At 40.0% G+C, this 24750-nt stretch overlaps 2 protein-coding genes and 1 long non-coding RNA gene across 3 annotated transcripts in view; 1 reads left to right on the forward strand and 2 right to left on the reverse strand.

The window, feature by feature from the left end:
- LOC127639587 (uncharacterized) lies at window positions 1–4415 on the reverse strand. Its single transcript, XR_007969982.1, has 3 exons — window positions 4317–4415; window positions 3025–3358; window positions 1–116 (listed from the first exon to the last, which is right to left on the reverse strand). It is a non-coding gene; the product is annotated as an uncharacterized LOC127639587 (long non-coding RNA).
- Window positions 1–24750, forward strand: part of LOC127639485 (uncharacterized) — a 124763-nt gene that overhangs the window by 61479 nt on the left and 38534 nt on the right. The gene's annotated exons all lie outside the window — the stretch shown is intronic.
- The window catches only part of LOC127639585 (uncharacterized), a 57670-nt gene that overhangs the window by 31920 nt on the left and 1000 nt on the right, over window positions 1–24750 (reverse strand). Inside the window, exon 2 of the mRNA XM_052121685.1 lies at window positions 24270–24608. Within this exon, the coding sequence (XP_051977645.1) occupies window positions 24270–24608 (339 nt within the window). The remainder of the gene's footprint in view (window positions 1–24269; window positions 24609–24750) is intronic.

A 24750-nucleotide genomic window follows, 5' to 3' on the forward strand; every position in this document is an offset into this window, starting at 1 on the left:
TGTCATTACTGAACATTGAAAGAAACATTTTGGGCTCAATGATCTTCCTGATGATGATGATGATGATGAAGAACAGTTTGAAGAGTTAATGATAATGACAGGAACAGGGAGGGGAGCTGAAAAAAATGAGAAAAAAGTTCAACATTTCATTTTGGGATGAACTATCCCTTTGATAAACTTGTACTAGTGACTAGTCAGTGGTGGTTTTGTATTTTACATTGTGACCTGCAGGGGGAGCAATAGCAGTTCAGTGATCAGAAAGAACACCTCAATTGCTTGACTCACCATGACCGTATTGTCTATATTATCTAACTCTGCAGTGTATATATTCTGAGTTATGAAAGTCTTGGTTCATCCTAGTTTATTCCACTATAGGACTCCACTAATGGGGATCTTTCTTGTCTGCTGCTTTTAACCTGTTAACCTTTGCCAGAGCGCCAGCGCACGGAAGAGTTTTTTTCCCCCACAAGTTTAATGTTTATGAATAGATTTAACGTGAAAGAACATCATTAATCTTGGCAAACTATATATCATTTTAAAGGTGTAAGCCTCAAGCATCGATGATAGAGCTCTGTTTTTTGATGAAAAGCTTATAATGAATGTATTTCTTGCATGTATGTAAGCAGTACAGATCAAAACACACGTAATCAAAAACGGAGTACATACCAGTAGTGTCGTAATAACGAGCCACACACGCATCCACTGCTAAAAGTTCCAGATTGAATGGAAAGGTGAGGGTCCACTGAATAACATCCCATAGAGCATTTTTAGTCCAAAGAAACAATAACGTTGTAACATCGATGGTTATTCCTTTGTTTACATCGAAGTTTCTTCAGGGTGAAGTATCATACTTGTCGGTTATGCAATAAAATTATGCATAAAAACAGACTCCGGTAGCCGAACGTTATATGGGTGTGTTGCTTAGAGTGTAATGAACAAATTAAGACCGCACACACACACACAAATACAAAGATAGGCAATATATAGGTCAAAATATCCAAACACTGCGGTCAGTTTTTCTGACGTCATGAAATGCTGATCCTATTATTTTGTCTTTACAACGAAAGCCAATGAAAGAATTGAAATTGTATGACTGATAGAAAATGTAGCCAAGCAGTGCACGATTCCAACGATACACGGAAAGTCTAAATTCCTCACGAACAAGATATTTTTTTATTTATTTGAATCAGCCACTCTCTATTGAGGAGCTAACCTGCGATGTAGGCTGTGACCACACCCCCGCCATTTGACAACAAACAAGCCATAGTAAAAAGACGGTTCCCCAGTCAACATCTGTTTTCGCGTCTTACTTACTGGACGGATTATCTCATCAAATGGATCGCCAAAAGAAGTTTTTTTCTGCTGAAGATGTTTTATTTGCGATCACTCGAAGCAGCCGATGATCGAAATTGAGGAGAGTGAAGACAGCGTCGAGGGTGATATGCTTGAGGACGGAAAAGATGGTCCAATTTCACATCGGTGAGTTGCTATGTAACATGCACACATTATACGTGTCTAAACGACTGCCCATCAGTTTGATTGTATGGACGACCTTTAGTATGAATGCTGTCTAAACGACTGCCCATCAGTTTGATTGTTGATTTATGAATGCTGTCTAAACGACTGCCCATCAGTTTGATTGTTGATTTATGAATGCTGTCTAAACGACTGCCCATCAGTTTGATTGTTGATTTATGAATGCTGTCTAAACGACTGCCCATCAGTTTGATTGTTGATTGAATGGCCAGCCACATAAAAACTATACAGAATTATTTACTTGACATGCGGTGCTAATTATCTTTCCATTCTTTCCCATGCAACAGCTGTGTGGATTATTTTATAATTGAAAAGCATGGAACAGTGTATATGATGACTAAAATAGCTTGCAGTACCCTTCATAACATTTGGTCATTAGGTTGCTTTTTGAGGTATCCAAGGAGGCTTCTTGGTACCTGGACATAGTCTTGGAAAACATATTGCAGAAATCTCATTTTTCATAATATCTTCCTCAAATGTGAAATATAAACTGATGAGACTTGTGGCTTTCAATCAATTACCTAACTGGATTCCTCCAGGTTCGTTTTCATTTATTTTTTCATAAAATAATGCAATGTTACTTGCAGTACAAATTATCTTCAAGACACTTTAAATTCTATAAATGTTTGTCTGTGTAAGTTTTTCAACTTTTACATTTGGGTAATAAACTCCAAAGTGTCTTCTTTTTAAATATGTCTAAATTGTGCATGTAGAGCAAATTGTTCAGTAACTACAATTATTTTAGTTTGGGGATGTCATTTCTGGGGATGTGCCTCACGCAGGGAAGGGAGAAAGGGAACTGACATAGTCTTGGAAAAAAGCTTGCAGGAACCCCATTTTTCATTATATCTTCCTCAAATTTGAAATATAAACTGATGAGACTTGTGGCTTTCAATCCTTTCCCTAATTGGATTCCTCCAGGTCTATTTTTATATATTTGTACATGAAATAATAAAACATTTTTTGAAGTTCACATTATTTATGAGGCACTTCAACTTTTATAACTTTTTATTTGTTTGAGCATTATCAACTCTGATTTATTGTTAGTAGAGTGCCAAGTGTCTTCTTTCCAAAGAGACCTTAATTGTGCCTGTGGTACACTGTTCTCAGGAGCTATATTTATTTTAATTCAGGTATGTCATTTTCAGCTGTGAGCCCCTGAGTGGGGGTGAAGGTTAACAGGTTAACCTACATTGAGGTTCTTTCTCATGTGTCCCACACAACATTGTCCTGGCGGGTAATTCAGTGAAGAGTGATGCCATTACATTAGACTAATCCCAGATAATTCATTCATATTTTGCATTATTTATATAATGACATATCGCTCCATGAATTGACTTATTAGCTCATTAATGAACTGAAGAGAGTGTCCGATTAATGAGACAACTCAACTGTGCAGGACTGAGAAACTCTTTTGATATATTTATCCATTTTTGTTCAAGAATTGAAATCAGTGAACACAAATGACTTGTGACGGGTTGAACTCACCGTATACAGTAACACTGAATCTCTTGTATGAGTTTCCTCTGTTACTGATGATCATTAGTTTATAAAGTCCAGAGTGTTTGATTCTGATGATTCTGAAGAGATCCAGTCTGATCATCCAACTGCAGTTTGTCTCTGAATCTTCCATCATCACCATCATCTATAAAGCTCAAGTTGAACCGTTTAATAATTTCAGCTATTCGAGTCTCTTGAGGTCCAAACATCCACAGTATGTGATCATCTCTCTGTATTTCAGTAAGATCAGTGTGTAGAGTGACAGAATCTCCATCCATCACCGACACTGACTTCAATCCATCCGTATCAACACCAAACACACCTGAAGAACAAACAGAAACATTTTCAAATGTATTTTAGAAAATAAAGTACGTATTGATCTAAAACTATTGAAGATATAAGGAGCCCCTTACCTAACATTAACCGTGAGTGATTTAAAAGCAATTTCAGGCTCTTTAAGGGACATTCAAAAACAATCCGTCACCGGATGAAGATGTGAGATGTAATTAAATCATTTACATTGAAATTGTTCTTGGACATTTGTTTTATTTCGTCATAAAACACGGCAACTTCTGAATGTCTGTCCGGAGAAACATGTTTTTGTGATCGGATGATGTAGTTCCAGCATCTACCAGCAGGTGCTCATGATCAGTGTCCCACCGGCCCAACACTGAGATTAGATTGAAACTGAAACCAGCATTGGGTCAGTTTTACATTTCCTTTGTCTTCATCACCCCTGCTGGGGACTTCTGGAAGTGTCGATGAGTCGAGTTTGATTTTACTTTTGAGAAAGGAGAATGGGAAAGAAAATGTGAAAGTCTTGAGAATCGGATTGTGTTTTAGTATTTTCTTTATCGAGAATTAACAAAAAAATACAGATTATTTTCATTCTCCGTGTTTTGATTTAATTTTTCAAGTCACGTTTCTCTTATTTTTACTTGTGTTCCTATTAATTAGCCTTAAAATTGTTTATATTATTAATTAAACCTTTTTATTAACCCATGTGAGCTTTCCAATACGAGTTTGTGCTAAATGACCCGTCCGGCTGGTAAATGTGTCCCAACATGTGTTCAGTGTCTCCTCAGCGCTCACAAATATTGATAATCCTGCAGTTCTAGAGTTTATTCTCGCTCAACAGCTCAAATGCAAAATAATAGTCTGAAAGTAATCTTTTAGTTGTTTTAAAGGTCTTTGTGTAATAAACTTTTGTTTTGAATAAAGGGTAAAAACTTTGTTTGTTTGTTTGTTTGGCTTATTTATTGAAAATAGAAATTTCTCACCTTTCGCGAAACACAGGAACAGACCGAAGAAACAAATATATGAATCATATCCAGAACAGTTCGCCACAATTCATCTTCATCATGAAACTCTTGTTTTCTTGCGTCCGCGTGTTTAAAACATCCACAAAAAATTTTTACAAATATTTGATCAGCGGTTTCATTTCTCAAATCGATTAAACTTCGACTGGAGAAGTGTCCATTTTAGCCAAGTTAGAAACTGCACACTTAAAACAAAATGCATTAAAGAGTGCTGAGCGTCCGGCGTCCAATCTGCCGCTCAAACTGTGTGGAACCGCCAAATATTATACAATCCAATGGGAGTGCCAATCCAAGTCTCGCGAGAGTCTCAATCGCTGCTACAAAGTTTTAGTTTGGCTAAGGTTAGATTTAGTGGTAGGTTGAATGTATGTATGTGAAGTTTTTTTGGATTGATGTGGAATATTTATTTAATATGTTGAGTGGAATTAAGATTAGTATAGAGAAAAGAGATGTTTTTTTTTATTAAGAAAAAAAAGATATAGACAAGAGTCACGATTTTATGCTAAATTTGATCTTATTACTTGGTAAGTTTTACATACATAAATGTAAATGGTCTGAAAGGATACCTAACATCTACCATTTTAAAGCTGACATGAAGATTTATTTTGAAACACTGAAAGGACTCTCAAACCCCAAAGCAACCAGAACGATGGATATCCTCAAAGAATTAAATTCCTCTTCTTTATTTTAATTATACATCTTACCTCCTTTACATTGTTGTTTTTTTTTCTTTCTTTTTTTTTTCTAATGTGTGTTCTTTAATTTCATTGATATGAATGTTATCTTTAATGCTCTTTATATCTTATGATGATTTGTAATCATTTAGAACAGTATATGTGAAACATTTTTATCTATTTTTATTTTGTCATATAATTTTGGAAATAAAAAAAATAAAAAAGATTTAGTGGTAGGGTTAAGGTTTGGGTCAGGTTTAGGTTTATGGGTTGGTTGAAGGTTTCTGTAGTTTTCAATAGTTTGGTGAAGCTGTTTATTCACTAAATATTTAGATAAGTTTACTATTAAAGGTGCATTCAGTAGTTTGGAGCCAATCGTGTAGATACACTTGGTTATGCTTAGAACATTGTTGTTTGGTGACACGAACAGTGAAAAGAAAAAGAAAGAGCTTTATTGCCAAGAATGCGTAAAGACACACAAGGAATTTGTCATGATGACAGAACTGTCTTTAGAAATAACGTGAAACATAGACAGTCTCCAAAGATTATTGATATGAGGAACAATAATAATCTGTTCTTAACAGCAGAATCACGTTCACTTGATTTCTGACCTTTGTTTTTGGGCAAAACAATTATATTATAAGAGTAAAAATAACTTTAGGAATGACCTCAAACTCTGACATTTTCCAGATGCAAATGACATTCCAAAGCTGACGGGGGCAGCAGAGACGATCATGCTGATCCACAGCAATAGATGGCAGTATAGCGACTAACACCACTGTCGTATCGTTACTTAAAGTACATGATGAAGAGCGATGCTAACACTCAAATATAAGAAGGGAATAAATGTATTATGAAGCTTGGCTGGGACAGATTGGGGGGGCTCGACACCCTTCCCTAAGGAGAGTATATAGTGTCTTAATAAGATCCACTATAGATTATAACATTTTTATATATAGTTCAGCTTCTGCATCTTTGAAAGAAGGAAGAAGTTATCCAATCCCAGGCATTAAGAATTTGTTGTGGTGCATTCAGATCTTCACCAGCAGCTGCTCTTCAAGTGGAAGTGGGAGAAATGCATTTGGAAATTCGCTGGATACAATTGAAAATGGTTTATTGGATATCAATAAAAGCACATAGTTAAAGTCATCCTGTAAAGAAAGTTCTGGATGACTGTTGGGAACATGAGTATTCACAGTTGGTGATTTTCAGCTGGAACGCAAATAATGAGGCTCACCGAATGTTGAAGTAAGCCCAACAGTGGCACTGCCAGTGTTACCTCACTGGATGTTTCCAATGGCATCAGTCGATTTACAGTTGCTGGAAAAAATAAACGACAAACAAAGATGGGTTTCTAAGGACATGGTAGTGAGGCAATATATAGTTTAAGAGTATTATTATTGTAAACAAATCTATACTGGATCCAGAAAATTAAAAAATTACATTTTATGTAGGCGTTCTTACCCCTCTCTTTTCCAACTTTTTATTTCCTCCTTCATCAATGCCTCATACTCCATCCCAGTAGGTGGCGTAACTGCACCTGTGATGCTTTGCCAACCACCAATAAATCCAAAGAAGAAGAAGAATGCTAACGTTAGCTAGAGAACTATTTTAATGTTGTTGAAGCTTATATTGGTGTTGGATATTGTGTTTGACGTTTGAGAACAATCCGTAGGAAATAATTGTTACATTAGCCCATTAAACTGATAATTTAACACCTTTTACTGAATCAGCCATACAGTGTGATGAGGTCATGTGAAATATTATTAAGAGAGCTTTTTCTTGGTATTGGACCTCCTGGCTTTCATGCGTGGATGTGTTTTTAAAATGTAAATTGGTATTATTAGTTGACTGCCACATAATGTATGATATGTATGATATGTAATGTACAGAGTCTTATTCATTGTGAAACTGTGTTTTCTTAATATCATGAATCACAACATTCTCCTACATCTACTGTGTCTGTAGGTAAAAGAAAACCACATTGATTTAGCACACGGTTCATACATATACTAACCTAAATAAATCAAACCACATTCTGACACTGAAACTGAGCTGGTAGTGTGTCACAGTGCATGAGGCATCTCATTTGTTTCTAAAATAAGTTCATTGGTATGGGAAATTAGCAGGTTTGCTTAATGCAACTTCAGAGATGAGTGCATTGCATCATCAATGGGAATTTGACTGGATGATTTAATACTTGCATTTGTTATTGAGTCAATTTGACTTTATCAAAAGACTATTTTCAATATTGAAATCATGCTTATAAAAACTGTTGATCTTTTTTTGAACAGAGCAAATCCCTGCAGCCATGATCCAACATTTAGAGGATTGCCTGGAGAGATGAGTGCAACCAAAAGTTGGATAAACTCTCCATTATTGCCCATTTGAAATGAAATGTTCAGCAAGAACACAGAGTTATGGTGTGATGTTCTGGTGTCTAAATCCAGTCCACAGGGCCGTATAGTGAATGAGACTGATGACCTCACCGATGCTTTACTGTCGATTTCAACAGTCACAAGAATGAAATCACATTGCTATCTGTGTTTTTATCAAGTTATTGTTGGATTAACATCAGACAAAAGCTCATTGCAAATCCAAGCCATAATTCTTTACAGTAAATGATGAAGTTTGTGATGTTGATCTCTAGACTGTTTTCCTAATTCTCAAGTTGCGGGCTCGTGGCATCCTTTTACAACATACTTCTATATCTCTTCATATAGCTTTACTTAACTTTCAACAGTCACAAGAATGAAATCACATTGCTATCTGAGTTGAAAGCATTGTTCTCAGTCTTTTTCACCAATCATATACCAGTGAAAGAGGTCTCTAGCTCTAGTTTAATGGTTATCTGAACTCTAATGAAGAAAAAGTCACAAAATAAAAATTATAAAGTCAACTTTAAGGCGATTAAACATTTCCGACTGAGGGGAGTTCAGTGTCAGTCTTGGTTGTGGAAATAGAAATGAGATGTTACTGAGCATGCTCAGTTTGATCACTGGTGCTCAGTCATAAGTGAACCACTGGGCCAGATTATTTCCTCATTGCTCAAGTCATGGCTTGTTACTTTAATGCGTAATATTTATATTTTATTTAATGTGCAATGCATTTATGGTGTCTAAGTACTGAAAATTAATATTTATTTTAGTTTTATGGGTGTTTGTCATTTGGACATGTCCAATACTTTTGCAAAAAAACTGTTTATTTTAGTTAAATGGTGTTTTTTAACAACTCTAACAACACATCTACTGCACATAAGTGGCAACTATGTTTTCACAAGTAAATGTAAAATTAATAGTGTTAACTTAAAAAAGGCTGTGGACGTGTGCTAATATTTTGAGTTGGGAAGCCATCACAGTTTCAGCGTGATAAAGTGCATGTATAAGATAAATGAGAAATAACAGCTACATGAAGCGTTCAGCAAACTTCTGTTTATAATCTTTTACTGTTTTAATTTGGTTGCCACACCCACAATTGACAAAAGAGTCTCTGGTTTGAGTCAGTGCAGATGAGCAGTGGTACTTTCATTGTTTCATTGCATGCATCTTGTGGTTGTCGTTCTTTTATTCTGTTGTCCTCATTATAATTGTGTGGTGATGTGTTTAAATGTGAAGAGGAACTCATGTTTAAATTCAGTTCATTGCACTCTGTCTCTTGTGGCTGCAGAGAGAATTAATGACAGACCACAAGTTTCCAGACACCAAAATGTTTTAGGAAGTTTGCAGACCACTTAAAAAATGAGACAGCACAAAAGTACAGTCAATTGAGCAGTAATTAAAGAAGAGGATATAAAGAAGAATTACCATTTTATGTAAATAACAATCCAGTTAATTCTGAACAATGTCATGTGAAGTATTCGAGCAAAGGCCTTCAAATGTCTACAAAAATAATTATAATTAAAAAAAATCGTTGTGTTCCCAGCAGCTGGTTTTATATACGGTTCTATAACGTCACACAATAGGGGCGTGGTTTGGCTTGAGTTCTGTTTTTGCTAACAGAGAACCACATTAGAAACAATGCGGATTAATAACAGCTCATGACAATCTCCTCATCAGATTCATATGAGAATAAATTCTGCCGTATTTCAGCAATTTAATATGAATTAGTTATATTTATTTATCCATTATTTATTTTTAAGAAACACATGTATTTATGACCAAAGTTAATATGTCGTTTCTGTGTAATGTTCACCAATATTAGTGAACAATAAACAGTATTTTATCAGTAAGTAGGTGTTAATAAAATAACCAATTAAAAGGCAAGAAAACATTGTTCCTAGAAAATAAAAGAAAGGAGAGACCTCTGGTGGATATGGTGTAAACTGTACTACAAATAACAACATAAATATGATGTAAATTCAAGACAAGTTGTTGGCGGGTTTTCAACTTCACTACTTTCCGTAGAGTGCAACAGTCTGTTCCCGGAAGTAAATATCCCATTCATTTATCCCATTGAATAATTGATGTACTTCTACTTAAAGCTTGCATCACATCATTATCTGAACCCATTGCATTGATTGTAAACACCTGCCTCAACTCTGGTGTTGTGCCTGCTGCCCTCAAGAATGCTGCAGTCACACCCATTCTCAAAAAACCGGACTGCGACCCAACATCTTTATTAAACTACCGTCCTATCTCCAACATCCCCTTCCTGGCCAAGGTATTAGAAAGAGTGGTGGCCTCACAACTACACACCTTTCTTAATCACTATGACCTGTATGAGCCTTTTCAATCTGGCTTCCGTTCATGTCACAGTACAGAGACTGCCCTTCTACGCATAGTTAACGATCTTCTCTTGTCCGCTGACTCTGGTTCACTTAACATTCTCATCCTCCTTGACCTTAATGCTGCTTTCGATACTATCAACCACAATGTTCTAATCGCCCGTCTGTCTGCTATTGGTGTTTCTGGCACAGCCCGGAATTGGTTCCAGTCATACCTCTCCAACAGAACGCAGTTTGTAACACTTGGTTCACATCACTCTTCCAAGTCCCCTGTCACCCGTGGTGTTCCCCAGGGTTCTGTACTGGGGCCCCTCCTCTTTCTTGTTTACATCCTCCCTATTGGCCCGACTATACGCAGCCACGGTCTAAACTTCCACTGTTATGCAGATGATATCCAACTCTACTTTACCATTCCTTCTCCATCTGATCCACCACCATGTTCCCTCACTGACTGCCTCTCTGATTTAAAATTATGGATGCAAAACAACTTTCTCAAATTCAATACAGATAAAACCGAAATTCTGCTGATTGGCCCTAAAAGCATCCTCTCCAAATCTCACAGTCTCACTCTCAACATTGATGGTTCACCTATCCACCCTACTCCTGTTGTTAAAAACCTTGGCATTTTGCTTGACTCCACCCTTAGCTTTGATCCTCATATAAAATCACTCACTAAGACTGCCTTCTTTCACCTCCGTAACATTGCTCGCCTCCAACCCTTTCTCTCTGCTAGTGATGCACAGATTTTGGTAAACTCCTTCATTATGTCCCGTCTTGACTACTGCAACGACTTTTCCTTGGTCTCCCTGTTAAATCACTTAAAAGGCTACAATATATTCAAAACTCGGCAGCCAGGCTGCTCACCCGTACCAGACGATCAGCACACATCACACCCATTCTCCACCAACTCCACTGGTTACCAGTTCCGTCCCGGATCAAATACAAAGTACTACTAATCACCTTCAAAGCCCTCCACAACCTTGCTCCCCTACATCCATGACCTCCTGACCCCGTACACTCTTTCACGCTCACTGAGATCCTCTGACCAAAATCTCTTGGCTATCCCTCGCTCCAGACTTTCAACCCTGGGTGGCAGGTCCTTCAGTGCATTGGCCCCCAAACTCTGGAACAGCATCCCACAACCTCTTCGTGACTGTGCTTCTCTTCCTTTCTTTAAAGCACATCTCAAAACCTTTCTGTTTAATGATCATTTCTCCACAACAAACTCATAGCATCATACAGATAACATGTCTTTGTTGAATTGTTTTGGTTTGTTTGCAGTTGTGTTTCATTGCCTTTCCACTATGTAAAGCGACCTTGGGTTTGTGAAAGGCGCTATATAAAATAAACTTATTATTATTATTATGTACAGCGATAATTTATACACCTTTAAAGACAGACCTATCGTGAGCTCTGAGGTGTTCATCTATGGCAAATGCTTCGGTTTAGGGAAACCATCTGCGTTATCTCAACTTCATTGTTTACAAATCGTGTTTGATAGCGGGAATCATGATAACAACTACATTACCCTTGGTACGGAAATGACGTCATCGAGTCGGTCCTCCTCCCTTAAACTACTAATATTTTTGTACATATCTGGATATTTTGCAATAAACGTAAATATATTGCGTTTTATACTTATAATCAACACCGTAGAATCAATAGTTTTATATATTCCCATAATTTTTATTCAGCATCATTCGCAATGCTTCATGGGATTGTAGTCCGTGCCTTTATAACACAGGGTAAGTACACATCCTTGTACTAGTGTCTTTATGTTCGATTCTCAAATACTTTTTTTGTTGCCTCAAAACAAAGTTGGTGATGTTGTGATTCTCCTCGGAGCTGGTTGTTTTGGTTCATGGCTCACAACTCCTTTATGAAGGATTTTATTAAAAGTCTACTGAAGAACTGAATGGGGAAAATACTTATGGCTAAAAAATGGGCGGTAACTGTTGCGCTCTATAGTGCTTAAGGGAAGAGTCTTGAGGTCCCAAGAGAGATAAAGAATAAACCCCTTTCCTTGTTTTATTTAACAATAAGGATGTACATTTACAACGGCAATTTAAGTACAAATCAATACACAGTAAGGCACATGAACACTTAACATTAATCCTTCAGTACAAAGGTAAGAATTTGATCAGAAATGACATCTTTAATTTACACAATTAGATCAAGTAAAAGCAACACCGATGACATTGCATAAATGCAGCATTCACAGTCAGTCCTTATTCATTTATTCAGTGAGTGAAAATGTGCAATTATAGGGGAGTTACAGAGATGAAATGAATAAACTAAAGCACTGAATATTTCCAGCACAGGTCACTGCAGATTCCTACATTAAGAATGTCACAGATCTTTGTTTGGCTTATGTGCAGCTGTAATGTAATATGTAACACTGCAAAAGAAAAATAATGTTGTGTTAAATAAAATAAAAATATTATGCTTGTTTGAGTAAACTCAACTAAACTAATCTCATCTGTCCCAACTCAATGAAATCTGAGAATTTAAATGACTTTGTTCATCTTGTCAAAGCATTTTAAATATTGTTTGTTCATTACATTTGTCATTGCATTATCTGTTGCTTGAGTTTGTAAGACTTTTGGCAATATGTTGAAAACATTTGGCCTCTAAACATGGCAGCCGATAAATTATCTCCAGAAGAAACTGTTCCCATTCATCTCAATTAGATCCACACAGAGCTCAACACTTCATACACAAACCTCAATAACGGTGACAATCAACAAACTTCATGATGAACCACATGACAGGTAACAGTGACAATACAAACAACAGCAGCAGCATAAATAAAGCCAGCAAACAATACATAAGAATTACATATTAACCATTTAACTGCCATATAGAATCGGATGTTCAGATGACTAAGTTTGACAAGTTGGGAAAACATTTGGGGAATGTGTAGTTCTAGCAGAAAGATTCGGGATCCTTACGCATTCATACAATTCATGCATCTCATTAAATCACAATACAGCCTCAGCTGTCTTTCATCATTCGTTGTTTTCACCCCCTCCACCCATTTAGTTTCCTCTGAAGCAATTATATCGATGTAACTCCAACAAAATAATCGTTCTTATCATTGTGCTTAAGCTCATGTTGTTGGATTTACTGAGAATAATAAATTAAACCATTTCTCTTTAAAAATAAATACCTATCAAAAATTCTCTCTCTCTCTCTCTCTCTCTCTCTCTCTCTCTCTCTCTCTCTCTCTCTCTCTATATTAAAATATAATGGTAAATATTAACACTTTGTATCCGACACATTCAATACAGTCATTGTGCACATTGTGGGAAATAAACTTCATTTGACTTTGGTGAGCATCTAAAAATAACATGAGTAAAGTATTCCATGTTCTCTCCATCATACATCTGTAGAGAAAACACAAAACACAATAAGACTTCCTGATCATCATAAAGTTACTTTTGTCCATGCCAATGAAGCTTCAACTGATCGCATTAATGTATTTCTCAGAAAACAATCATTTGAAAACAGAATTCAGAAACAAACACACAGTATATAAATTATATTATATTATACATGTAAAGGCCCTCCAAGTAATAAGTCTATTTATAGTAATTAAATAAATATAATAAATACAATTATACAACCTGCGATGGACTGGCGACCTGTCCAGGGTGTCCCCAGCCTTTCGCCCAATGTTAGCTGGGATAGGCTCCAGCCCCCCGCGACCCTGTACACAGGATAAGCGGTTGACGATGGATGGATGGACAATTATACAATAAAACAATTCAAAGACATTGCATAACTGTGGCAGACAAGCAAAGCATTGATTAGACAATACACAGAGTGTCTTTAGACCTGAATATATTGTTTGGATACATTTCCATATCATTGAACATAAGCCTAACACTGACCTACAGTCCACAGCAATCCATTGTGCAAGTAAGTTTGTCAATCTGTTCTCACAGGACACATTTATGAATTTTCTCTGCGCTCTCTTTGAACTGCTGAGCTGTCCTTTTGTTGCCTGTATAGCTGCGTGTTGCTTTTACAGCTGGAGTTGCGCTGACTGACCACTACTGACTGTACTTGTGAAACATGAAGGTGATACTTCAAGCTTACATTTTTTTGGTAGGTACATTTCTTATTACAGAATTTATGTCTAATCACGGGACATGATCAATTCTAATGACTTTTTAACAACTTTTATGTATTACATCTCACTGACTTAACAATTGACAGCCTTAATACTGTAAATACAAATAAGAATGAGTGTCTGAAAACAGCTGCCTTTCAGTCAGACGGTCCACAGGTAACGAGTTGCTTCAATATTAGCAACAATACTGTAAAATGACTGATACAATTAGATTTACATTTTTGTTTTAACTTGGCACTGAAGTACTGGTATATATGACAAGTGCTTGCAATGCAGATCATATATTTTCAAGGCATGATACTTAATGTTTTTCCCACAACCAGTACTGTAAACTCCACTGGCTAGAATTAAGGCAAATTTTAAGGTTTTCTTTGTGTATGAATGGTGGAAGCACACATTGAATGATGCACCAATACAAGCAGACACACATTTCTGATGCAGAGCTTTCAACAGGCAGAGACACAGCAAATCAGTTTCTTACCACATTGTGAGTATGATGTGCACAGTAAGTTGTTGATGTGTTATGTATCTCATCTTCAAGAGATTGGACTGTTTTAACAATAAAAACAGTTTTATATTTTTAACTATAAAACGTCATGTTACTCTTGTAACCTCCATTCCCTGATAAAGGGAACGAAATGCTGTGTTGATGTAGTGACACTAGGGGTCACTCTTTAGAGCCCTGAACACGTCCCATTCTTTGAGAAAAGGCCAATGATAATTGGTGAGTGAAATTTGCATGCCACTCCCCTATATAAGGAGCTAGAAAGCAACTCCATTCAGGTTTTGTGCTGAGGAGCCGAGACAAGGTCCGGCCATTTCAGCGGCTAGTACAGTGTTGTAGCAAGAGGGACACATTTAAATTTATGCATTTGGCAGACGCTTTTATCCAAAGCGACTTACAGTGCACTTATTACAGTGACAATCCCCCCGGAGAAACCTGGAGTTGCTGGGGTTAAATGCCTTGCTCAAGGACACAATGGTGGTGGCTGTGGGGATCGAACTAGCAACCTTCTACACCACCACCACTCCTCAAAGCCTCATTCCATCCATTGGGGAACATGTGGCAATACGACACATGGGCTCAGCAGCAGCACATGGAAGAGGCGTGGTGGTAGGTCTCGCCATGAAAGAGGGGGGAGGGGGAGGTGGACTCTAAAAGAGAGAGCTCTGCCAAAGGGAGATGCGTGTCTGCATACAGGGAGCCCGTACCGCGGAATATACATCACAGGGTTTACCGGAGTAATCGGCACCTGTGGAGCACCTATCCCAGTACTGGGCATATTAGACCCCGTAGAGGGGCTAGCTGTGAACTCCTCAGCCGAGTTCGTGAATCATAAGGCTAGGGAGGACGGACATGCTGGGTCCACGACTTTGTGAACTCGACTGGGGTTAAAAGCACACGTTTTCACCTCAGGGGAGGGGAAGGGCATTATATGCAAGCGATACACCCGGCCAGCTGTTCCATATTACAGAACTCTACCTGTTCGTATCTGAAAGAACACAGGATAAAACCGGCTCAACCCAGAGATTGTAAACTATCTCGAAGGTATTGGGTGTTGCCTAGCCCGCTGCTCTGCAGATGTCTGCTAGTGAGGTCCCATTGGCCAGTGCCCACGAGGACGCCACACTCCTTGTAGAGTGTGCTCGAACCTGCAAGGGTGCAGGCATGGCCTTGGTCTATTAGGCTAATGCAATGGCATCTACGATCCAGTGTGCAAGCCTCTGTTTAGAGACAGCATTCCCTTTCAGCTGTCCACCAAAGCAGACAAAGAGCTGCTCAAAGCGTCTAAAGCTCTGCGTGTGATCCAAGTAGGTGCGCAAAGCATGCACCGGACACAACAACGACAGGGCTGGGTTTGCCTCCTCCCCGGGAAGTGCTTGCAGATTCACCACCTGATCCCTGAAGGGGGTCATGTGAACCTTGGGCACATAGCCCAGTTGGGGTCTCAGGATCATGTGAGAATCTGCCGGACTGTACTCTAGGCAAGAGTCGCTGACAGAGAATGCATGCAGGTTCCCCACCCTCTTGATGGAGGTGAGTGCAATCAGGAAGTCCGTCTTTAAGGAGAGGGCTTTCAGCTCGACTGACACTCGCAGCTCAAATGGTGCTCTCTGAAGGCCCAAGAGGACCATGGAGAGATCCCATGAGGGGAAGAGGCATGGCCAGGGAAGATTCAGCCTCTGGGTACCTCTGAGGTATATGATGATCAGGTCGTGTTTCCCTAGGGACTTACAATCCACTGCGTCGTGGTGTGCGGCTATAGTGACTACATATACCTTCAAAGTGGAGGGGGACAGCCGCCCCTGCAGCCTCTCCAGCAGGAAGCAAAGCACTGACCCGGTCTTCGGCTCGGGAAGAACAACAATTTGCATACAAACACCACTTCAGGGCATAAAGCTGCCTAGTAGAAGGAGTTCTGGCTTGAGTGATCATGTCTATGACTGCTGGTGGTAGGCCACTTAGATCATCCACGTTCCATCCAAGGGTCAGACGTGGAGGTTCCAGAGGTCTGGGCACGGGTGCCAGATTGTACCCCATCCCTGAGAAAGAAGGTCCTTCCTCAGAGGAATTTGCCAGATAGAAGCTGTTGCGAGGAGCGTGAGGTCCGAGAACGAAGACTGAGTGGCCCAGTATGAGGCCACGAGGGTGACTCGTTCCTCGTTCTCCCTGACTTTGCACAGGGTCTGTGCAAGAAGGCTCACTGGGGGGGAATGCATATTTGCGCAGCCCCCAGGGCCAGCTGTGTGCCAGCGCATCTGTCCCAAGGGGGGCTCCAGTCAGGGAATACCAGAGTGGGCAGTGGGAGGATTCCCGGAAAGCGAACAGGTCTACCTGTGCTTTGCCAAATCGACTCCAAATCAGCTGGACCACCTGGGGGTGGAGTCTCTGCTCAGCATTGCCTGCCGTGACAAGAGTGTCCGCTGTCCCGGGATATGAGTGGCCCGCAGCGACCTCAGCCGCTGCTGACTCCAGAGGAGATGGCAGGCGAGTTGTGACATGCAACGACAGCGTACGCCACAATGGCGATTTATGTATGCTACTGTTGCTGTTTTGTCAGACAGGACCAACACATTCTTGCCCTGGATCAATGGCAATAGCCTTCACAGGGCGAGTAGTACAGCCAGCAACTCTAAGCAACTGATGTCCTGATCAGGAACCAGTGGCTGCATGCTCTTTGCACACGGCGCCCCCGCCCAGTTTGGAGGCGTCTGTGGTGATCATGACACAGCTGGACACTTGCTGTAGGGCAGTGGTTTTCAAACCCTGGGTCGCGACCCTCGGGTGGGTCGCGAGAATTAAAAAATGGGTCGCCAGTGATTTAAAAAAAAAAAAAAAAAAAACATTATTTCGTTTTTTAATAATATTAATAGCTTTGATTAGAAGTACACAAAAAAAAAAATTCAAATTCATGCAAATAAATAATCCACATGTCACCTGACCGGCTGACCGACCTACTCGTAGCCCTAGGCAACACAAAACAAAAAACCTTGTGCGCAGTGTTGTTGATATGCAGCCATTTTATTTAATTTTCCCATGAGATGATGAAAATATTCGGTACCGTGAAATTAGTAGCCCGTAATGAATTTATTTTATGCTGAACATGAGCAAACCAAAGTCAAAAACCATTTATGATTTTTCACAAGAAAAAGAGGGTCAGAGACCGAGACCCCTTTAAATGAAGCAGCAGAAAACGCGGTCAACCATCAAACCCTGCAGCGAACAGCGGAGATCAGCAGGGAAGATAATGAAGGCGATGCATGTCAACAGAGTAGCAGTACTTTCCCAGCAAAGAAAAAGCAGAAACCGGAGTAAGGCCATATAAAGATGATTTTTTGAAGTTTGGGTTTGTCAACTGTTCGGACGCGAGTCCATGCAGCAATACCAATGTGCGTAATATGCGGTGAAAAGTTGGCAAAATATGATAATAAAATAGTCAACTAATATAAAAATCACACTGCTCTGTTAAAATAGTCAGTAGTAGGCCTACAATTAAGTAGCCTACTATTCAGCGTAGCTTCGTACAGCTCACGTGATGTTTCCAAGCACATTTTTGCATGTGAAAAGGATGATTTTTTCCTGTTGATATTGCAGCGTGATTCTAATGAGAGAGATTCACGTGAGCATAATGCCCCTTACTTTTACTTTAAGCTTTAAATTATTTCGTTTTGGCTTGTTTAAAGTTATTATTATTTTTTAATTCTTGTTCTGTTCTGTATATAATGAATATTACATTTAAAGAGTTTGTTGTGGAATATGTTTTGTGTATTTTTTAAGCATGCAGCAAACGATAGGCTATTAATTGGTTAACATTCCTGTATGTAGGCCTATAGCTTGATCAGATTATTTCAGAATCGACTTTGCGTTCCAATCGCGTCAAGGATCAGCAAGTGCACGTGCATCATCAAAAGTGGTTAAAAAAAGTGCTTTTTGTTCTGCGCACAAGCCTATGTGTCGCGTCAAAAAAAAAATTTAAAAAAAGGGTCCCTCTTGAAAAAGTTTGAAAACCACTGCTGTAGGGGATATCCTGCCCATAGAAATCAAGGTCTGTCCAAGTGGCGGCAGAGCGGCATGATAGCTACGCGATGTGTGCCACAGCGCCATGCCCATCTCGGGACTAGAGTCTGAAGCCAGTGCTGAAGCGGTTTCAATATGGATCAACCAGAGTGGTGTGACTGCCGCTGAGGAAGCCATGTGCCCCAGGAGCCTCTGAAAGTGTTTCAATGGAACCGCTGACCTCCGCCTGAATGATTTCAGGTAGCTCAGCACTGACCTGCTATCATTGAGACGGAGTCTAACTCCATGTCAAGAAAAGCAATGCTCTTAACTGGGGAGAGTTTGCTCTTTTCCCCAGTTGACCCAAAGCCCTAGACGGCTGAGGTGCCCGAGCACCAAATCCCTGTGCGTGCACAGCAACTCTTGAGAGTGTACTAGAATCAGCCAGTCATCGAGGTAGTTGAGTATGTGCATGTCCACTTCCCTTAACGGGACAAGAGCTGCCTCTGCGACTTTCGTGAAGAGACGAGGGGACAGGGACAGGCCGAAGGGGAGGACCTTGTACTGATACACTTCATCGAAAGCAAACCGTAGGAAGTGTCTGTGTCAAGGTAGAAACGAGATGGGAAAATACGCATCCTTCAGGTCTACCGCCACAAACCAATCTTGATGCCGGACACGTCAAAATGTGTTTCTGCGTCAGCATCTTGAACAGGAGTCTGTGTAAGGCCCGGTTCACTTGCAGGTCCTAGATTGGCTGAAACCCACCGCCTTCCTTTGGCATGATGAAGTAAGGGCTGTAGAACTCTTTCCCCATCTCGGCTGGAGGGACAGTCTCCATCACGGCCTTGCGAAGAAGGGTCGCAATCTCCGCATGCAGGCTGGCGGCGTTCTCTCCCTGTACCAAAGTGGAGCGGACGCCGCTGAACCGGGGTGGGCGCCTGGCGAACTGAATCCTGTAGCTGAGTCGGATTGTCCTGGCCAGCCACCGCAATGGTTGGAAAGCGTTAGCCACGCGTGGCGAGAGGCACTAAGGGGACGATCACGTCTGACATACCTGGGGGTGGGGCATCACGGTGGGGGGAGCAGGCGACATCGCACCAGGGAGTGTTGCTTTGACCCGAGGCGGCTGTGCTGAGGGGAGCTCAAAGCACTTACCTTGCTCTGCGAAACCGGCATAGGGCGGGTTAGCGACTGAGGTGGAGGGCCTCTTGGCGCCCCGAACCCAGGAACCAATCATCAAGCCGCGAGTGCTCAGGGGAGGGTTTCAGTCCAACCTGATGCTCGCGGCAAGCATGACGGTCAGCTCTGCGTCAGCCTCAGACTGGGCAGGCAGACCCGAAAGTGGCAGCCTAGTCATCGGCGTCTGACATCACCAGTGCACTCTATGATGCAGCGATTGAAGACTCATCCTGCTCGCAGTCCCTGAAAGAGTCGTCATGCTGGTTGTGAGGGGGGCTGGTCTCATTTCGGAACTGGACGGGAGCAAACGAGCGTGCTGAGGAACAGGAGGTCCGCGGGGAATTACCAGGCAAGACCGTGCCCATTGCACTCCCCAAATCGCCTCCAGCACCAGCCAGGACGGCCTCATACCCGTGGGTAAAAGGCGCAGTGTGAGGGGAGGAAAGGAAAGCCATGACCGCAACATTGCCATGGTCATATTCTCGCAATGAGAACAAGAACCATCCACGAACGTTGCCTCAGTGTGATTGCTGCCCAAACATGTTAGGCAGCGCCCATGGCCATCAGAGGCGGAGAGATTTTGACCACATCCAGGAATCACACAAAAACTTAAAAGGCATCTTTATAAAGACGCATCTTAAAAAGACAATCAACATCAATGTGTGTGCTCTAATAGAGAAAATATACTCTTTAGCAGGAATATACACTCTTTTAGCACTGTTGAAGCGCCCAGGGGTGAAATCTGCACTCGTCGTGCAGAAGGAGAGAAAGCCACAGGAAATGCGCCATATGTCCAAAAGCATATGCTTCTTAAGAGGTGAATGGAACAGCAGTAGTATTCAGCTCGCTGATAGTACAACCGCTTGGCTCTGAAGAAAAAATCTGAATGGAGCTGCATTCCACCTCCTTTTATATCCGTATATCCGGGGGAGTGGCATGCAAATTCCACTCGAAAATTCTCATTGGCCTTTTCTCAAAGAATGGGAGGTGTTCTGGGCTCTCAAAAGCAACCCCTAGTGTCACTACATCGACACAAATTTTAGTGAGTGACAGAAGGGGAACATTATATAAGAACCTGAAATGTTGGTTAAAATGACATTATGGCAGTTTATGAAACACAATAAAAGACTTGTATGTAATAATACTTGCCCTCTTGACTAGCTTGTTTACGACATCTGTTGTACCAGTAAATCACTCCATAACCTGCAATGAAGACTAGCACCAGTGCTGCAACTGTCACTGACATGAGATAGGAACGGGGTATCTGTTCTGTTAATGGACAAATAAAAAAATATTAGTGCAAATATTTCCAGCCAAGACACCAGCAGATCAGGGAGAGAAAATATGACAACAGAACCGTCTTTGCTCAGAGAGTGAATACAGCAGGTAAAGTATTTGATCAAATAGTCAAACAAAAGACACCATACATGACAATTATCAAAAATACTTCAATTGTGTTGTTGACTTTATAGTAATGTGATCTCTTTTTGAACATACATTAATACGTAAAAAGGACAAGTTTCAGCTCATTAAGATAAACCTGCACAATGTTTCTGATGTCCTGCAGTATTAATAATCAAGACAGACCACAAGACTCTAATATCACCACTGACACACCTGAACACATCTGACAGACTTCAGTGATGTCGAGATGTTTAGTCTGGTTTCTGATGGGATTGTTGATCACACAGCTGTAGATGTTGTTCTCCTGACATTCCACCTCCAGAGGTAGAGAGAGACTGTTGAGATCAGACACACTGATGGAGGACAATAAACTGTTTCCTTTGTACCAGGAGAGAGTCGCCGGTGTCACATTCATCACTGAACATTGAAAGACACATTTTGGGCTTGATGATCTTCCTGATGATGAAGATGATGACGAAGAACAGTATGAAGAGTTATTGATAATGACAGGAACAGGCAGGGGAGCTAAAAAAAAAATACCAAAAAGTTCAGAATTTACTTTTGGGATGAACTATCCCTTTTATAAACGAATTGTACTAGTGACTAGTCAGTGGTGGTTTTGTATTTTACATTGTGACCTGCAGGGGGAGCAATAGCAGTTCAGTGATCAGAAAGAACACCTCATTTGCTTGATCACCATGACCGTATTGTCTATTTTGTCTAACTCTGCAGTGCAGGCACGGCGTTATGGGTGGGCCTGACGGGCCTAGGCCCACCCACTTTTCAACAGGCCCACCCAAACATTTCTTCACAATGTTTTGGTCAAGAATTATAAAAAAAAAAAAAAAAAAGCCAATTAAGCTCATAATTTGTGCTAAAACAGTCTAAATGTTTAGTTTTAAAAACAATTTTAAGCTGGTTATGTCTATTTTGATGTTTCAGCGCAAGTTCAGCAGACAGTGTTCGGGTTTGTTCCGATCAGAGCATGTGAGCGGAGAGCGGATTTCTGAATATTCCGCTCTGCTCGCTCATTCTGCAGGGTCGCTCGCTCAAACCAGAATGGCCTGCTGGTTCGAACTTCGAAGATATGTGGAATAAGGCCTCCGACTATTTTGTTCCCCCCTAGTCGACTAAGCCATTAGTGGACAAATCGCCTCTTTATATTAATTTAATTGGGCTACTAGGGCAGGCAATAGGCTATAGCCTAGTATGGAAGCTTGTTTCCGCCATAGAATAGCCTAAAACATTTTAAAAGATAATTGCGACTTTTTATCTTGCAATTCTGACTTTATTTCTCAGAATTGCGAGATATAAAATCAGAATTGCATGAAATAAAGTCGCAATTGCTTCTTTTTTTTTTATTACTCTGTGGCGGAAACGCTCCAGTTCTCGTGCAATGCGAGTGAAAGCTCTGATAACACTGCCAATGACATCTTGTACAGTTGAACGCATCTTTTCCAGTGTCAACCGGATTAAAACACCAAATAGGAGCACCATGCTTACTTCTCGCCTTATGTCCCTCTGTCTGTTGACCTTTGAGAGAGAGCTTACGGTAACTCTCGACTTCGATGAAATCATTGACATTTTCAAGAGCAAACCCCACCGACTACTCCTGTAATTTCGGAAAGATCGGTAGTGTAACGCAAAGTTGAGATGTGGCTCAGAGGGGGGTAGAAAAAAACTAAAAAAAATAGGTGTCGGAGGGAAAGATGCACGAAAGACGATAGCGTAGCCTATTGTCCCCGTGTTTAGTAAAATTACTCAACGTCACACTCGTCCACAAATATACAATGAAATAAAAGAAAGAGTACAACGGTCGGTGGAGCGGTTATCTCCTCACCTTTCAAATCTATTACTGACACGCACATGCGCAGTTCTCATTTTACCTCAGATTAACATAAAAGCACAAAGTGACCGTTACAGTAGCATGCCCTTTCCTACTGCTCTGATAAATAATTTGATTTGCAATGAATGAATATTCTTCTCATACTCTCTCTTCTTCCCTTTCCTTCATGTTTGGCAATCTTTTAAGCCTGTCTGTTAGCGCAAAAATATGAGTGTCTTTTACTCAGTTGTTACTCAGTTGTTATTTTTTAGCCTGATTATTTTTTGGCTTCTGAAATGTTTTTTGTTGTTGTTGTTTTTCTGCAATGCAGATAACTTTGTTCTGATATTGTGATATTGTATAGGTTACATTTTAATACATGTTCTCTGTATAATAAGTAAGTCTGTTGTTAATGAAATCGAAAATAAATAAATGGACAGATGGCGTTGTTAATGAACAAGTTCTGTTCCAGTATTGATTGAAACTGTCGGGCAGTGTTGTTGATCTGTAATGTAGTAGCCTATTGTTGAAAACTTAAAACAATTAATAAGAATTGTGAAATATTCGGCCTCATGTTATACTGAGCAGAACTAAACTATGTTTTGGGGAAATATTACATTCCTGACCTCTTTTACAGTCTAAATATAGGCTATTATAGTTTAGATAATTTTTTATAATATCCCATGAGTCCTAATAAATACAATTTCAACTATTTCTGAAGTGCTTATTTTATAAAGAACACCGCTTTTTCTTTTTATCGGGAAGCGTAGCCCAGGCATGATGCGTAATGGAGATTCCAAAGCTCTTCTTTGGTCAGAACCAAGGAGAGCGATCGTGGATAGGTCCGTCCTGACTCTATATGCACCGAAACTTTTTAACAATGCAACAAAATATTTAAAGAGCATCAAGCTATTAAAATCTATATTATGTATAGCCTACGTACAGATAATATAGCAGTATATTAGTCAGTAACTTTTATTAGGTTAAACAGTGATTGGATAACGTTTTTAATTTAAGACCCACCCACAATTGGTCTGGCCCATCCAAACCTGAAATCCTGGCGCCGTGCCTGCTGCAGTGTATATATTCTCAATTATGAAAGTCTTGGTTCATCCTAGTTTATTCCACTATAGGACTCCACTAATGGGGATCTTTCTTGTCTGCTGTTTTTAACCTACATTGAGGCTCTTTCTCATGTGTCCCACACAACATCATCCTGGCGGGGAATTCAGTGAAGAGTGATGCCATTACATTAGGCTACTCCCAAATAATTCATTCATATTTTGCATTATTTATATAATGACATATCGCTCCATGAATTGACTTATTAGCTCAATAATGAACTGAAGAGAGTGTCCGATTATTGAGACAACTCAACTGTGCAGGACTGAGAAACTCTTTTGTTATATTTATCCATTTCTGTTCAAGAATTGAATCAGTGAACACAAATGACATGTGACGGGTTGAACTCACCGTATACAGTAACATTGAATCTCTTGTATGAGTTTCCTCTGTTACTGAAGATCATTAGTTTATAAAGTCCAGAGTGTTTGATTCTGATGTTTCTGATGATGAGAGATCCAGTCTGATCATCCAACTGCAGTTTGTCTTTGAATCTTCCATCATCATCATCATCTATAAAGCTCAAGTTGAACCGTTTAATAATTTCAGCTATTCGAGTCTCTTGAGGTCCAAACATCCACAGTATCTGATCATTTCTCTGTATTTCAGTAAGATCAGTGTGTAGAGTGACAGAATCTCCCTCCATCACCGACACTGACTTCAATTCATCTGTGTCAACACCAAACACACCTGGAAAGCAAAGAGAAAAATTGTTTCATTTATTTTAGAAAATAAAGTACGTATTGATCTAAAACTATTGAAGATATAAGGAGCCCCTTACCTAACATTAACCGTGAGTGATTTAAAAGCAATTTCAGGCTCTTTAAGGGAC

This window comes from Xyrauchen texanus, chromosome 48 (assembly GCF_025860055.1).
Source record: "Xyrauchen texanus isolate HMW12.3.18 chromosome 48, RBS_HiC_50CHRs, whole genome shotgun sequence".
Lineage (NCBI taxonomy): Eukaryota > Metazoa > Chordata > Actinopteri > Cypriniformes > Catostomidae > Xyrauchen > Xyrauchen texanus.